The sequence below is a fragment of the Thamnophis elegans genome, chromosome Z (genome assembly GCF_009769535.1).
Source record: "Thamnophis elegans isolate rThaEle1 chromosome Z, rThaEle1.pri, whole genome shotgun sequence".
In the NCBI taxonomy this organism is placed as follows: Eukaryota; Metazoa; Chordata; class Lepidosauria; order Squamata; family Colubridae; genus Thamnophis; species Thamnophis elegans.
Genome location: NC_045558.1, coordinates 98,036,236 through 98,049,795, shown reverse-complemented (window position 1 = coordinate 98,049,795; position 13,560 = coordinate 98,036,236). Strand labels below are relative to the sequence as shown.

The window sequence follows — 13,560 nt, the reverse complement described above, 5'->3', positions numbered from 1 at the left end:
TGAATGAAGTTTGGAGGCAGCTGAGATGGGATTGATTGGGCCATGTGATGTGAATGTCACTGGACAGAGCAGAATGTGAGTTTTAGTATGGGTGGGGAAAATGCGGGATATCAAATTCGGGTTTTCCCCAGATGTGCCGATATGACTTCTCTAATGAAATCTTACTTTGATGGACTTTGCCTGAGTTCTGAATTGCAATGAAGAGTTAGTTGGAATGCTGACATCCAGATCTATGCTATGAAGCCATTCATTTTCTATTTGGAATCTATCTTGGGTAGCTAAAATGGAGGAGTCCTTTAAATTAGGCTTCCCAATAAAAGCAGGTTTTCTTGGAAATCACACCCAGGGTTTGCAAGTGAAGTCTTGTTAGTTAGGACACGATTCAAGAAATCTGCCTAACATGCACAATCTCCCCCCCCCCCCACATATTTTAATAAGACCAGGCAGAGACTTTAACACATGGACTCACTACAATACATCAGTCTTGATAAATTTTGGTTTTTTCATTGAATAGTGTGTTCTGAAAAGCCAAGTTACTTGGCTAGATTAAAATGTACTGCATTGTGAATTCACACAATCAGAAAGTCATATAAATATCTCTCTTATTTTGTTTTTGGCAGATCTGTTAATTCTGGTCTGTTGGATGTTTTCTTTTTCAAGACTTTTTAATGTGTCAATGTCTCAATGGATGGCAGCATCTGGTTGGCCTTTTAAGGAGTTTAAAAATTAAATCGAGTCAAATTTAAAATTGGACAAGAGACCACCAGGGAATATCGTGGCGACACTTTAGCCCAGATTGGAATATTTTAAAAAATCCTGAAAATGTAGTAATAAACCCATGAATTTGGTGTGATAGTTATGACATCTGTCTAGAAACCCAAAGGACCATGCATGTTTTCCTTAGACACAAAATCAACTTTGGGCAACTTTGGGCTAGCCACTTTCTTTTGGTCCTAGGAAGAAAGCAATGGCAATCCTCTTCCAAAAATGCTACCAGGGAAACTGCAGGATCTAGTCCTGCATAGGAGTCAGCACTGACTTGATAAACAAACAAACAAAAAAAAATAGGGAAAACAACTCCAACTACTTCTATAGTGATGCCAAAAAAACCTACACTGACATCCAGAGTTGTTAAGGATCAGGCAGCATATATTTAAATATTAATAAAACATTTATATAGTCATATGGTCACCAGGAATTCAGTTCATCATTTACCTTTTTAAAAGGCACAAATTTATAGACATGGCTTTCTGGACCATCTTGTATTATAAATCTGTGCCCAGAATGATTGTCAATCAGGCAGCTATTCAAACACCAATCCCCTTGATCAGGAAAAAGATAATACTGTATATGATATTATAAACCAAGCAGGAAGGACTAATGCAAAATTGCAAGAAATCAAGAGAAATAGAATAAGGAAGGTATAAACACTATTAAATTACAATGTTAATTTGAATTGTTCTCATCATAAAGGGATTACAAATCCTACAAAATAGAAACATCTATTCTATTATTTGAAATGGATTTTCTCAGTCCAGAGGTGGTATTCAGCAGGTTCTGACCAGTTCTGGAGAACCAGTAGCAGAAATTTTGAGTAATTCAGAGAACCAATAAATACCACTTCTGATTGGCCCTGCCCCATCTATTCTCTGCCTCCCGAGTCCCAGCTGATCAGGAGGAAATGAGGATTTTGCAGTAACCTTCCCCTGGAGTGAGAATGGATATTTTACAATATTCTTCCCCTGCCACCAAGCCACACCCACCAAGCCATGCCCCGCCCTCCAAGCCATGCTCACAGAACTGGTAGCAATTTTTTTTTAATCCCACCATTGCCTCAATCGGCTTGTCATCCCTCTCTCCTTCCTCCTACATAATCTGTACAATGTACAATCTACTCCTATATAGTCTATACAATGACCTAGCACACTAAAAAAATAAATAAATCCAACCGTAAAGCTGGCAATACTATAAAATTGTAAATAACAAGTTCTCAGGAGCTTTTCATTATGGATACCTTTGCTTTCTATGTGAGCTGGGAGGGGAGAAGAGAATATATATATATATTTTCTGCAAGCCAGCAAAGCCATACTTGTCAACATAGCTGTGTATTTTAAAGGGTTGCAGCAGACCAGGAATGAATGAGGATCCTGTATAAAAAATTCAAGGCCCATGTAGCTAAGTTTTTTTCTGGCTCCAATGTATGGCTCACTTTCTTAGTTACAGCATGCTTACCTGTGCCCAAAATCTTCGAGGGGTCCTTTGTTCCATGGCTTTCACTTTAAGCTACTGTTGCTATTCCTTATCCTATTTCCATTTCACATGTACAGCCTAATTTTTTCCCCATGAGGTTCATCCATTACCTAGCTGCCTTTCTGACCCATGGCATAACACAGTGTAGAACAGCCTTTTTCCTTCCCACACATCTATCTTAAAGCATGCCAGAAATAATGTGAAAAGCAGCAGTATGTGTGACACAGTATAAGAGCAGCTGGGTTTTGAGTCACCAAATCTCACTGAAATTTACTACCTTGCTTTTGGTCTGTAAGCCTCAGATGGTGATTGTTGTATTGACCAATGTCATATACTTCATTGTAAGCTTAATGTATTTTCAGAGATTTACTTTGGAATCTCTTGTTGAAACTATTAATGTATTACTAGGGATTTTCCATCTCAATTCTTTTGCTTGTAAAATACAATTTGTAGGGGGAAAAGCCATGGAAAATTCCAGGCGTTTGAAGATTGCACATTCTTTTGCTTTTGTTTTTAGAAGTTTCCCCTATTGCATTGATCCACTATGATTTACTTACTGGAATATCCACATACTTCATGTGAAGTCACCTTGCTTATCATTTTTCCTTCTAATTTTTAAACCAAGCATATCCAAAGACAATTTTCACAAAATCCTGAGTTTAAATCAAAAGGTAACAGCAATATCTCTGTAATATTGGATAAAATTATATTAAATTTGGTGCAACTGAAACATGTTGTAAGATATTCCTTTTATATACTACATTCAAACATTTGAGTCATCTAAAGTTTGATGATGAATGTATTATTAAATTCTAAATATTATTGAAATTCATACACAGTTCTCCATATACTTTGCTCCATACAAATGATTATTATATGACTTACTGCCTCATACAGTATGATAATAAATCATTGTTTTATAGGCATAGCTGAATGGGAATCATGATTCCCTAGAACTCATTTAATAGAAAATGTCTCAAGGTGGAGGTTTACTGAAGGGGTCTTAAGGAGTAAAATGCTTGCATCTAATGCTTTGAGCTCCTGTCCTCCAGCTTCTGCCAACCTGGCAGGCCAAAAGTGAGTAACTATAAGTTGGTAGGGACCACTTTGATGGGCTCATTAATGGAGTCATGAAAAGAACCCTTACTTGGGCATTCCCTGGGCAACAATGATGTCACAATAATCATTTCAATCTGGAAGTGCCTTTGGTGCTTTCAACGTGAAGAGGAATGGGGGATCATCAAAAATGTTCACCAGGAAGGGTGAACTGTAAATTATTTTTTCATAGAATTTAAAAATGAGGTTTGCATAGCACCATTTAAGGACCAGTCCCATAAGTAGTATTTCAGTGCATAGAAATAGATTGCCAAGCTATTAATTCAATATATTTTATGTATATGGGGATGGGGGCGGGGGAGAGAAAATTGGTTAATTAGGATTATAGGACTAAATGTCTATGGTGATTCTCAATCATCAGGTCATGATGATCAAATGTGCTTTTTGAAGAGGCAACTGGACGAGAAAGTATAAAAATCTACTGGGTTAAGATGCTGGCACAATAATTTAAGAATTTTAACTTGCCTACATTAGGGACATAGGAAAAGCACCATTAAGGCCAAGTATACTTGTAAACAGTATTAATTCTGCAAAAGGGTGGAATTTTCTCTAGTAAGGAAACTGTGGTAGCAACAGTGAGAAAATGTGGGAGTACCACAGATGCATGCCAGTATCATGTGGTTCTTCCATAAAATGTGAGTGACTGAATCATAGCAATTTCATAACAACAGCTCACATGAAACCCCTGCCCCCTGTGTTTCTTACTAAGCCTCTTTCATTTTTATGGAATCATTCCCCACCTATTTGGACCATTTCTTTTCCTTCCATTATTTTTTTGAATCATTGTGCTTATTTGGCTTGGGAACTGTAAGGCCGGTGTGAACATTCAGTTTGGTGTTATTTTGACGAAGTGGATTGAGATCTGATCAGAGAATTTTGCAATGGCACAGCAAACTAGCCTCAAGGATGAGGGGGAGGGGGGAAACGACCTTGGGCCTCATGTTATCATGAGGTACAACCAGACAGTCCAGTAAGGGGAAGGCTGAAGATTAGTTTTGCCCTTAACTTGCCTATATAAGGAGACTTTCAAAGGTTTACTTTGCTTTCACTCTTCCGTTTTGCACTGCTTCTGCAGGTGAAACCATGCCTACTACTTTTTCCACCCACAGCATGTGCTCTGGAAGCATGCAAGGACCCAGGGGAAGACGCCTGCTTGCCTTAAGCAGTTCTCAGGCAGTGCCAAGTATCCACAGGGCTAGAGGGGACATGGCTAAACTGTCATATGGTGATGGGCAGGCATTTATGGACACAAATATTCTGCACATGAATGAAAAGGGCACCATGAAAAATCTGAATGACCGCCTGGCTGCCTACCTAGACAAAGTGAGTAATCAGATAATGTTTTCCTAGTGGCAATGTCAGGGAAAAAGTAATACTATAAAGGTATGTCTATCTTTGTCTTTCGGGCATTTTTGTGGAATATGGGAGAATATAAGACAGCTTCTTGACAAGGAAGATGTTTGTCTAAGTGACAAACATTCTAGCATTTTTTTCTGGAAGAAAGATACATGTGGCATCTTTCCAATTATTCAGTGTTAAAGGAATGATGTTGATAAATGTTTAGATGAATTATTAGATCATGTCCCTTCCTCTACCCAAGAAAGACAATGTTTGATAGAAAATTATGGAAGAGTATGATTTGAGAGGATAAGAGGAAGAAAATAATGGAGTCAAAAGCCAATAATTTTTCTTTGTTTCTGTCATCGGTATTCTATCTGTTCATGGCTTTCAAACATGCTTGTGGGATTAATCTTGTAAAGCTAAGGGACAAGATTTTTTGAGTGTACTTTATATTTTGTTTTGAAGTATATTAGTAAAAAAAACTACCTGATCTACACTGGCAGGGCATAGGAGGTTGTTTTTTCTTGAAACATTCTGATCTACTTTTTTAATGGGTTTTATTTATTGAGGAGACTTTTTTTTATATTAGATTGGGGGGCATATAACCCTGGGAAGCTTACAACATAAAAAATAAACAGAAAAAGAAGATAGGAGTTTTAACAGTAAAATCATATTTTATGGTGTTGTAAGGCAACACCCCCCCCCCCAATACATCGGCCGTCAACCTCAAACCTTCTACCTTCCATTAGAAAAACTCATCTTATGTGAAATAGTTTTCACAGTGCAACAGAGGTACTCCAGAACACAGCATAGTGATAATTATTTGATCTTATGGACTAACAAAAAATAAATACATTTCTATAAGTGATTGTGGTCTGTGTTTTACTGGTTTTTGTGGTAAAAATGCTTTGGTTATGTAAGATTTATTTTCTTTGTTTTATATTGCAGAAAGTTATAAGTGAGACACTGAATTCAAACAGTTTGGAAGTTAGCAAGGAAAGATTAATTGTAGGTTATTTGCAATAATTGTAGGTTATTTGCAATGGTCAGTGGTTGCTGTTTTAAATGTCTTGATACACTATCTTTTTTTGGGATGGAAGTGGGGTAGGTATAATTTCCCCTGAACTCCATATGTTTGGTACCACAGAAATATTGTTTGATTGCACTTTGATGCAATGTGTCATTAGCACGACAACACCCAGGATGGAATTGTCCTCTCACCATGGAGATGATATTCCCTGCCTACACAAATTAAAATTTCTGTCTTTATCTCTTGACATTTCTCTCAATTTATGAGCCTCTTTAAGAGCTGTAATTCTAAACACATGTTTAGAAGAGACAATAATTAACCCAGAATGTTGAATAGAGAAAATAGAGGATTTTGAAGTATAGCTAATCCTCCAGCACAGAAACAACTAAATAGATTGTAATCCACCGTCTCAGTATGAGAACATGGAATCATATTTGTAAGGATAAATTAAAATGACTTTTCTTTTCAGACATGAGATAACAGAGCAGAACAGAAATAGTTCCAATTCCTTCCGTGGCAGGGACCATGTGTTTAGTCAATAGTGGTATTACACCACTTTCATTAATTTAAATACAATATATATGCAACTATGCAAATAAGCTTCCAATAATTTCCCCCCATTTAGTACTTTCTAAAGATTTTCAGATTGTATTTTTCTAGATACACTAGGAAATTTCATTTAGGAAATGTCATAGTGGATTCTGCCAATATAACTTTTGAAGACATCTAGTTTTCATGCTTCACTATTCTGTTTTCTCTGGTGATTTTAAAAAGACAGAAGTATTCTCTTTATCATTCTTTCTTCATCCAAATTTCAGGATGGAGCCAATCAGGGATTGATCAATAGATAAGTGTAGGATTAAGGTCTATTTCTCTTACTTTCCTCCTCTGTCTCTGCACTCTGTATTCCTACCAACCTGAGTAAAGCCATTGCCACACTGAGGACTTCCAATGGCATCATTCAGGCATTGGTGAGGGAAAATAAAGCCTGTTCTTCTCACAACTACAGCAACACAACAATAGTTCAATGACTTGAGAAGAAGATGCTATGCAGTAAGGAACTGGCCAAGTACCTATGGCAGTTTTAAGAATGTATAGTCGGTTAAAGATGTGATCAAGGAAGGAAGGAAGGAATTGCAGGAGGAAAGAGGGGCTTGTTTTCTTCTGCCTTTCATTGAATCTTTCCAATCTAATTATTGACATTGGCTACATGAATGAGAGATTCTGGAAGTCTGAGGGCACCAGTTAGGGAAGTCAATTACTCATTCAAGACAGTCTATGTGTCTGTCGAATTATTCATTTATCTATGTCCAAAGCTGACAGTAGTTCTGCCTGATGATGATACTTAAAGTCAAATAGCAAAGCAGATCTAGAGAGTTTAAGATTCTGCCAGCTGTTCTTTATTCTGATATTCTAATTCAATTTTACTTTATTTTCCTTAAAACAAGGTGCTGTCCCTTGAAAAATCTAACATGCAACTGGAGCAGAACATCCAAGAGTACTACACAAAACAAGCATCAACTGGTACCCCTGATATGAGTGCTTATTTCAATGCGATGACCCAGCTAAAGTCTGAGGTATTATGTTGAAATGTTTTTTCTCTTTTTTCCTGTTCGACATAGGATGTATTAGTGACCAATGTTTCCCCTAAGCTGCACGTCTGTGCGGCTGCGCACAAAACAAGAAAACACCGCACATAAGTTTCAAACTGCAGCACAATGTTTCTTTAAATGTGACTGAAAATATCCCCCCTTCCTCCCTTCTCTCTCTGCACCGAACTCTCTCCTCTATCTGGTGATTGGTGAAATCAAGGAAGGCTCTGCCTGGCAACCAATGACACTGCAGAAGGGAGAATTCCCATTAGTCCTATGGGGCTTCATCGGTTCCTGGGGAAACGTGATTCGCTGGTTGTAGCCTGCGTTTCTCTGCACATCCAGGGTTTCTTAGGCATTGTGTCATCTGAAGCTCCGTTCTGGCTGGGCAGTCTTTCTGCGATCCCTTCGCTTCAGGGAGAGAGGGAACCAGTGTGGAATTGGAATGCCTAAGCCAAAGGGGTCCATGGGATCTTGAGACTTGAATTTTGAGCAGTACCAATCCTTTCCACTCTTTTCTTTCCCTTTATGTCCTTCTTTTATCTTCCTTTCCTTTTTCCTTTTCTTCATCCTTTCCTTTCTTCTTTTCCATTTCCTTTCTCTTTTCCTTTACTTCTTTTCCATTTCCTTTCCTTTTTCTTTTCCTTTCCCTTTCCCTTTCCCATTTCCTTTCCTTTTTCCTTTCCTTTCTCTTTTCCTTTCCTTATTTCCTTTTCCCTTTTTCTTTTCCCTTCCCTTCCCTTTACCTCCCCTCTTCATTCTTTCCTTTCTTCTTTCCCATTTTCTTTCTTTTTCCTTTCCCTCTTTTCCATTTCCTTTCCTTTCTCTTTTTCTTTCCTTTTCCCCCCATTTTCATTCCTTTTTCTTTCCTTTTCTTCTTTCCCATTTCCTTTCCCTCCCCCACACATTCCTTCCTTCCTGGAAGTCTGAGGGAGAGGGAGGGGACCCTTTTCCTCCTTGCCCCTCTCCCAAACATCTGCTCTGATAGCAGTTACAGCTAAAAAAAATGCATGTGCTTAGACATGAAAATGTGCCACTCAAACACTATACTTTTCTGCACACACTGAAAAAAAAAATAGAGGGAACATTGTTAGTGATCTGAAACAAGACTGTCCCAAAATATTTTGTTTTTGAGGAAGAGATCAAGATGATGTCTCCCCATTCTATATATAAAAGTTAAACACATATTTTATTTTACATCAGTCACACTATTTTGTCCTGCACTACAGCTTAAGGTGGAAACTTCAGAGCAAAGAACTGGCCATATGGCATGTGAGGTTATATCAATTTCTGTCCCTCAACATTTGTTTCTTAAGTTGGTGGCTTTATCTCTCTCACACAATTACTTGCAGTGTCATAAAGCAGTGCTCAGAGGAAAGTACCAAGAGATGTGAACTTCCCGTGGTTTCTAGAAATGTTGAATTCTAACTTTATTTTTAAGTAATCTAAAAATTAAAAAAAGAGGTGAATGTGGATTTCCCCAAGCCTCAGGGTGCTGAGCTTCAAATGCCAACCCGATGCTGGGCAGTGTGAAGACTCAGAAGATGGAGGAAGGCAAGACAGCCACAGAGGGAGCCACAGCGGCTGGCTTGGCAATTTATGTCGAGACCATCTACTCCCCTTTCCAAGCCATAGTGGAAGCGGAAATGGCTGTGGAATTGGAGTGTCATCTGGGTACCCGGTCCAAAGAGCCAGCACCTGGGCAAGCCACACAGCCAGATTTGGACTCTGCGGGATGAGGCTACAGGAGCCAAGCTACCCCAAGAAGCAATGGCCAAAGAGATGCTGTCGAGCCGACAGATGAAGGATAGATTGGAACAGACTCCAGGCTATTAGTGGAGGGCATCGGGAATGGCAGACCTCAGATGCTCTCGGGAATGGGGACTTCCGCTACCATCACACAGCCAGTCATTGGTGGGCCTCCCAGAGCAGTTCAGCCAACTCCATGTGGGCAGCGCCTCTCCACTCCTTGGAACTGGGCAATCCCAGTGGGCCCTGCTCAACACACATTTACTTTTCCAAACCTTAAGGCGCAGCACCACCAAGTGGAGCATCAGCCTCATTCTATTCAACATGAAGTGGATCATGCCACAGCCTCCAGTGTTGGGCCCAGTCTACCAAGAGAGTAGCCACGACAGCAGCAGGGCCCAATGGCTCAATTCAATTTGGCAATACCAGGGCCACAATTGAGGCTGGTGGGACTTAGTATGCTGCCCCAGCAGCCTGTCTTTAGACTGTTCCCAGTCAACAAGATCCCACCTGGGTGGGCATTCTCCCCTTGCTAGGGGTGGGTGCAATATCAATGGATGTGGATGTTGCAGCCCATGCTCATCCAGCAACCACTGCTGTTCCAGCCACCAGTCATGGTTCCGCCACAAATACCAGGTCAGCAGCCAGTGTAAGATCCACTGCTGGCTATGTCCCAGCCACAAGTGCCTGCCCAACCACCCACACAGCTCCAACCACTGGCAGCTGCCCAGCAGCTGGTGCCAGCCCAACAGACTAACCCGCCAGCCACTCCTCCTCCAAGAATTAGAGCGACCTTTGATGGGCCAGCTAGTCTATTTCCTCAACCAAGTCTGGACGTACATTGATTATTATGGAGATCAATACCCAACCAACCAGGAGTTAATTTTGGTGATTGCAAATGACATGAATGAGGGAGAAGTGATGGAATGAATAGCTGAGCTTCATGAAGAAGCCCCTGAGCCAGACGATGAAGTTGAATTTGTCTAGCTGCTCTGAGGCTGCTTCAAGCACATGGCGCATCAAGTGGAGGCCGAGACCCAAATCAAGGAATTGAAACAAGCTTAAGAAGGAGGCGTTGGCAAGAGACATTTAAAAAAAAAACTAAACGAAACTTCTTTGAAAATGCAAACAAACCAGGGAGGTGGTTAGCATATAAATTGAAGAAATATAAAGAGAAAGAGGGATGGAAAATTGGAAAAGATGAATTAGTAAACTACAAATTATTAAACTAGATGAGGAAAGAGAGATGTGCTATCAGAATGAGCAGAAAAAGAATATAGTGCAGGATTATTATAAGAAACTGTATGATGATATAGACAGACAGATATTCGGAAGATAAAGCAATAAAATGTTTAAAGAAAGTCTCACTGCCTAAAATTTCAGAACAAACAAAAATATGTTAAATGAAGAAATAAGGTTGCCAGAATTAATTGAGGCAATAAAAAAAACAAAAGAATATAAAGCACAAGGTCCGGATGGGTTGCTAGTAGAAATGTATAAAGAGCCTACAGGATACGTTTGGACAAGTGTTGCTTGAGATATACAATGCAGAATTAAATGAGACAAAGATTCCACTATAGAGACAAATATTATATTGATTCCAAAAGAAAATACTGATTTAATGTTAATTAAAAACGATAGGTCTATCTCGTTGATGAATACAGATTATAAAATATTTATGGTAATAATAGCTGAAAGATGGAAAAGGGTTTTAAATGAGTTTATACATGTGGATCAAAATGGGTTCTTGCCTAAAAGACAAATTAGGAACAATATGAGAATAATACTTGATACGCTAGAATATTATGAAATACATAGTGAGACACAAGCAGTATTGATGTTTCTAATGCCCCCAAAGCTATTGATAATGTCAAATGGAACTTTGAACAACTAATGGATTTCAGTGATAAATTCTTAAATATGTTCATGGCTATATATTCCAAACAGGAGGCCAAAGTATTAGTGAATGGAGTGGTGACACAAAATTTTAACATCCGGAAAGGTACTACACAAGGGTATCCATATCCCAAATGCCATTTATATTGTCTTTGGAAGTACTAACAAGAACAATAAGAAAAGCTATACAGATTAGGAGGAGGAGTCAATGTTGTGATGATACGGACGTGTGGTCTTGATGCTCCGAGAACACAGCTGATACTTTTGCCGCTAGGTGGTCCAATTGGACCTAAAGCGTCCCGAAGAGACAGTGAACAGGAAGAATACATCTTGCTGACCTCAGGGACAATGCAAAGTCCCTGATCGATGCAAGAGAAGTTTTTCAAGCCAGTGACAAAAAATCCAGCCAAGGCTACAGAAGAATCAAGCAGTGGAATTAAATTTGGAATGGTTTTGGACAGTGGTTATCCTCCTTTTTAAATGCAGCAACAGTGGTGCCAGCTTGGAGGACTTCCTGCCTGGCCTGCTGGCCCACCTGATGCAGTCTCCCTCTGCCTCTGCCTCCGCCTCAGTCTCCTCCTGCCCTCCTGGGGTGCCTCCTCTGCAGAGCCTGGCACTGCTCTCGCTGGGAGGAGGAGCCATCCGGGGTCCAGTGGATGCCCAGTTGAAGAAGAAGAGCGGCTTCCAGATCACCAGTGTGATCCCAGTGCAGATATTGGCCAGCCTCAGGTCCAACAACAGCATCGCCGAAGACACAGAGAGCTACGACAACCTGGGCGAGTCGCACACCAAGGACTTGCAGCAGCCCTCCCCTCGCTCCCGGAGTCAATAGCCGAGCTGGCGATTGAGTTCCCCAGGCTTATGGTTCTGGGGGATTTCAATTTGCCTTTGCTCGGTGAACACTCTGATGGGGCCCAGGAGTTCATGGCTTCCATGACAGCCATGGGCTTGACCCAAGTAATTCGGGGCCCAACCCACTCAGCGGGTCACATGCTCGACCTCGTATTTCTCTCGGAGCAGTGGACTTGTGATCTTGGTCTGAGGGGTAGTGAGTTCATACCCCTGTCGTGGTCAGACCACTGCCTACTGAGGCTTGACTTTCGGAGACCAAACCCCCACTGTAGGGAGGAGGAACCGACCAGATGGTTCTGCCCCAGGTGACTTATGGACCCCTTGAGGTTCCAGACGGAGCTTGGGGTTATTCCTGATACCCTTGCCCACAGTCCGGTGGAGACTCTGGTTGCTGCCTGGAACTCGGCAGCGACGGAGTCTCTTAACCGGATTGTGCCACTACAGCCGCTCCGAGGCAGTGGATCCAGGAGGCCTCCTTGGTTCACCGAGGAACTCTGGGAGAGGAAGCGCCGGAAGAGACGCCTAGAGCACTTATGGAGATCCAATAAATCCGAATCGAACCGAGCACTTCTAACATCTTGCATCAAGGAATACATCAGGGCAATCAGGACGGCGAAAAGAACTTATATTGCCACCTTGATTGCCTCCGCTGAGTCGCGCCCAGCCGCCCTGTTCAGGATAACCCGTTCCCTCCTAAATAGGAGGGATGCGGGGGATCCCCTGATGCAGTCTCCCCATGCCTCCGCCTCAGTCTCCTCCTGCCCTCCTGGGGTGCCTCCTCTGCAGAGCCTGGCACTGCTCTCGCTGGGAGGAGGAGCCATCCGGGGTCCGGTGGGTGCCCAGTTGAAGAAGAAGAGCGGCTTCCAGATCACCAGTGTTATCCCAGTGCAGATATTGGCCAGCCTCAGGTCCAACAACAGCATCGCCGAAGACACAGAGAGCTACGACGACCTGGGCAAGTCGCACACCAAGGACTTGCAGCAGCCCTCCCCTCGCTCCTGGAGTCAATAGCCGAGCTGGCGATTGAGTTCCCCAGGCTTATGGTTCTGGGGGATTTCAATTTGCCTTCGCTTGGTGAACACTCTGATGGGGCGCAGGAGTTCATGGCTTCCATGACAGCCATGGGCTTGACACAAGTAATTCGGGGCCCAACCCACTCAGCGGGTCACATGCTCGACCTCGTATTTCTCTCAGAGCAGTGGACTTGTGATCTTGGTCTGAGGGGTAGTGATTTCATACCCCTGTCGTGGTCAGACCACTGCCTACTGAGGCTTGACTTTCGGAGACCAAACCCCCACTGTAGGGAGGAGGAACTGACCAGTTGGTTCCGCCCCAGGTGACTTATGGACCCCTTGAGGTTCCAGATGGAGCTTGGGGTTATTCCTGATACCCTTGCCCACAGTCCGGTGGAGACTCTGGTTGCTGCCTGGAACTCGGCAGCGGCGGAGTCTCTTAACTGGATTGCGCCACTACGGCCACTCCGAGGCAGTGGATCCAGGAGGCCTCCTTGGTTCACCGAGGAACTCCGGGAGTGGAAGCGCCGGAAGAGACGCCTAGAGCACTTATGGAGATCCAATAAATCCGAATCAAACCGAGCACTTCTAACATCTTGCATCAAGGAATACATCAGGGCAATCAGGACGGCGAAAAGAACTTATATTGCCACCTCGTATTTCTCTCGGAGCAGTGGACTTGTGATCTTGGTCTGAGGGGTAGTGAGTTCATACCCCTTTC

The 13,560-nt window shown here is 42.0% G+C and overlaps 1 protein-coding gene across 1 annotated transcript in view; it reads left to right on the top strand.

Moving 5' to 3' along the window:
• The first annotated feature begins 3,674 nt into the window (after positions 1 to 3,674).
• Positions 3,675 to 13,560, top strand: part of LOC116520443 (keratin, type I cytoskeletal 17-like) — a 39,031-nt gene continuing 29,145 nt past the window's right edge. Inside the window, exons 1-2 of the mRNA XM_032234652.1 lie at positions 3,675 to 4,689; positions 7,186 to 7,314. Coding sequence (XP_032090543.1) covers positions 4,450 to 4,689; positions 7,186 to 7,314 — 369 coding nt within the window. The 5' untranslated portion in view covers positions 3,675 to 4,449. The remainder of the gene's footprint in view (positions 4,690 to 7,185; positions 7,315 to 13,560) is intronic.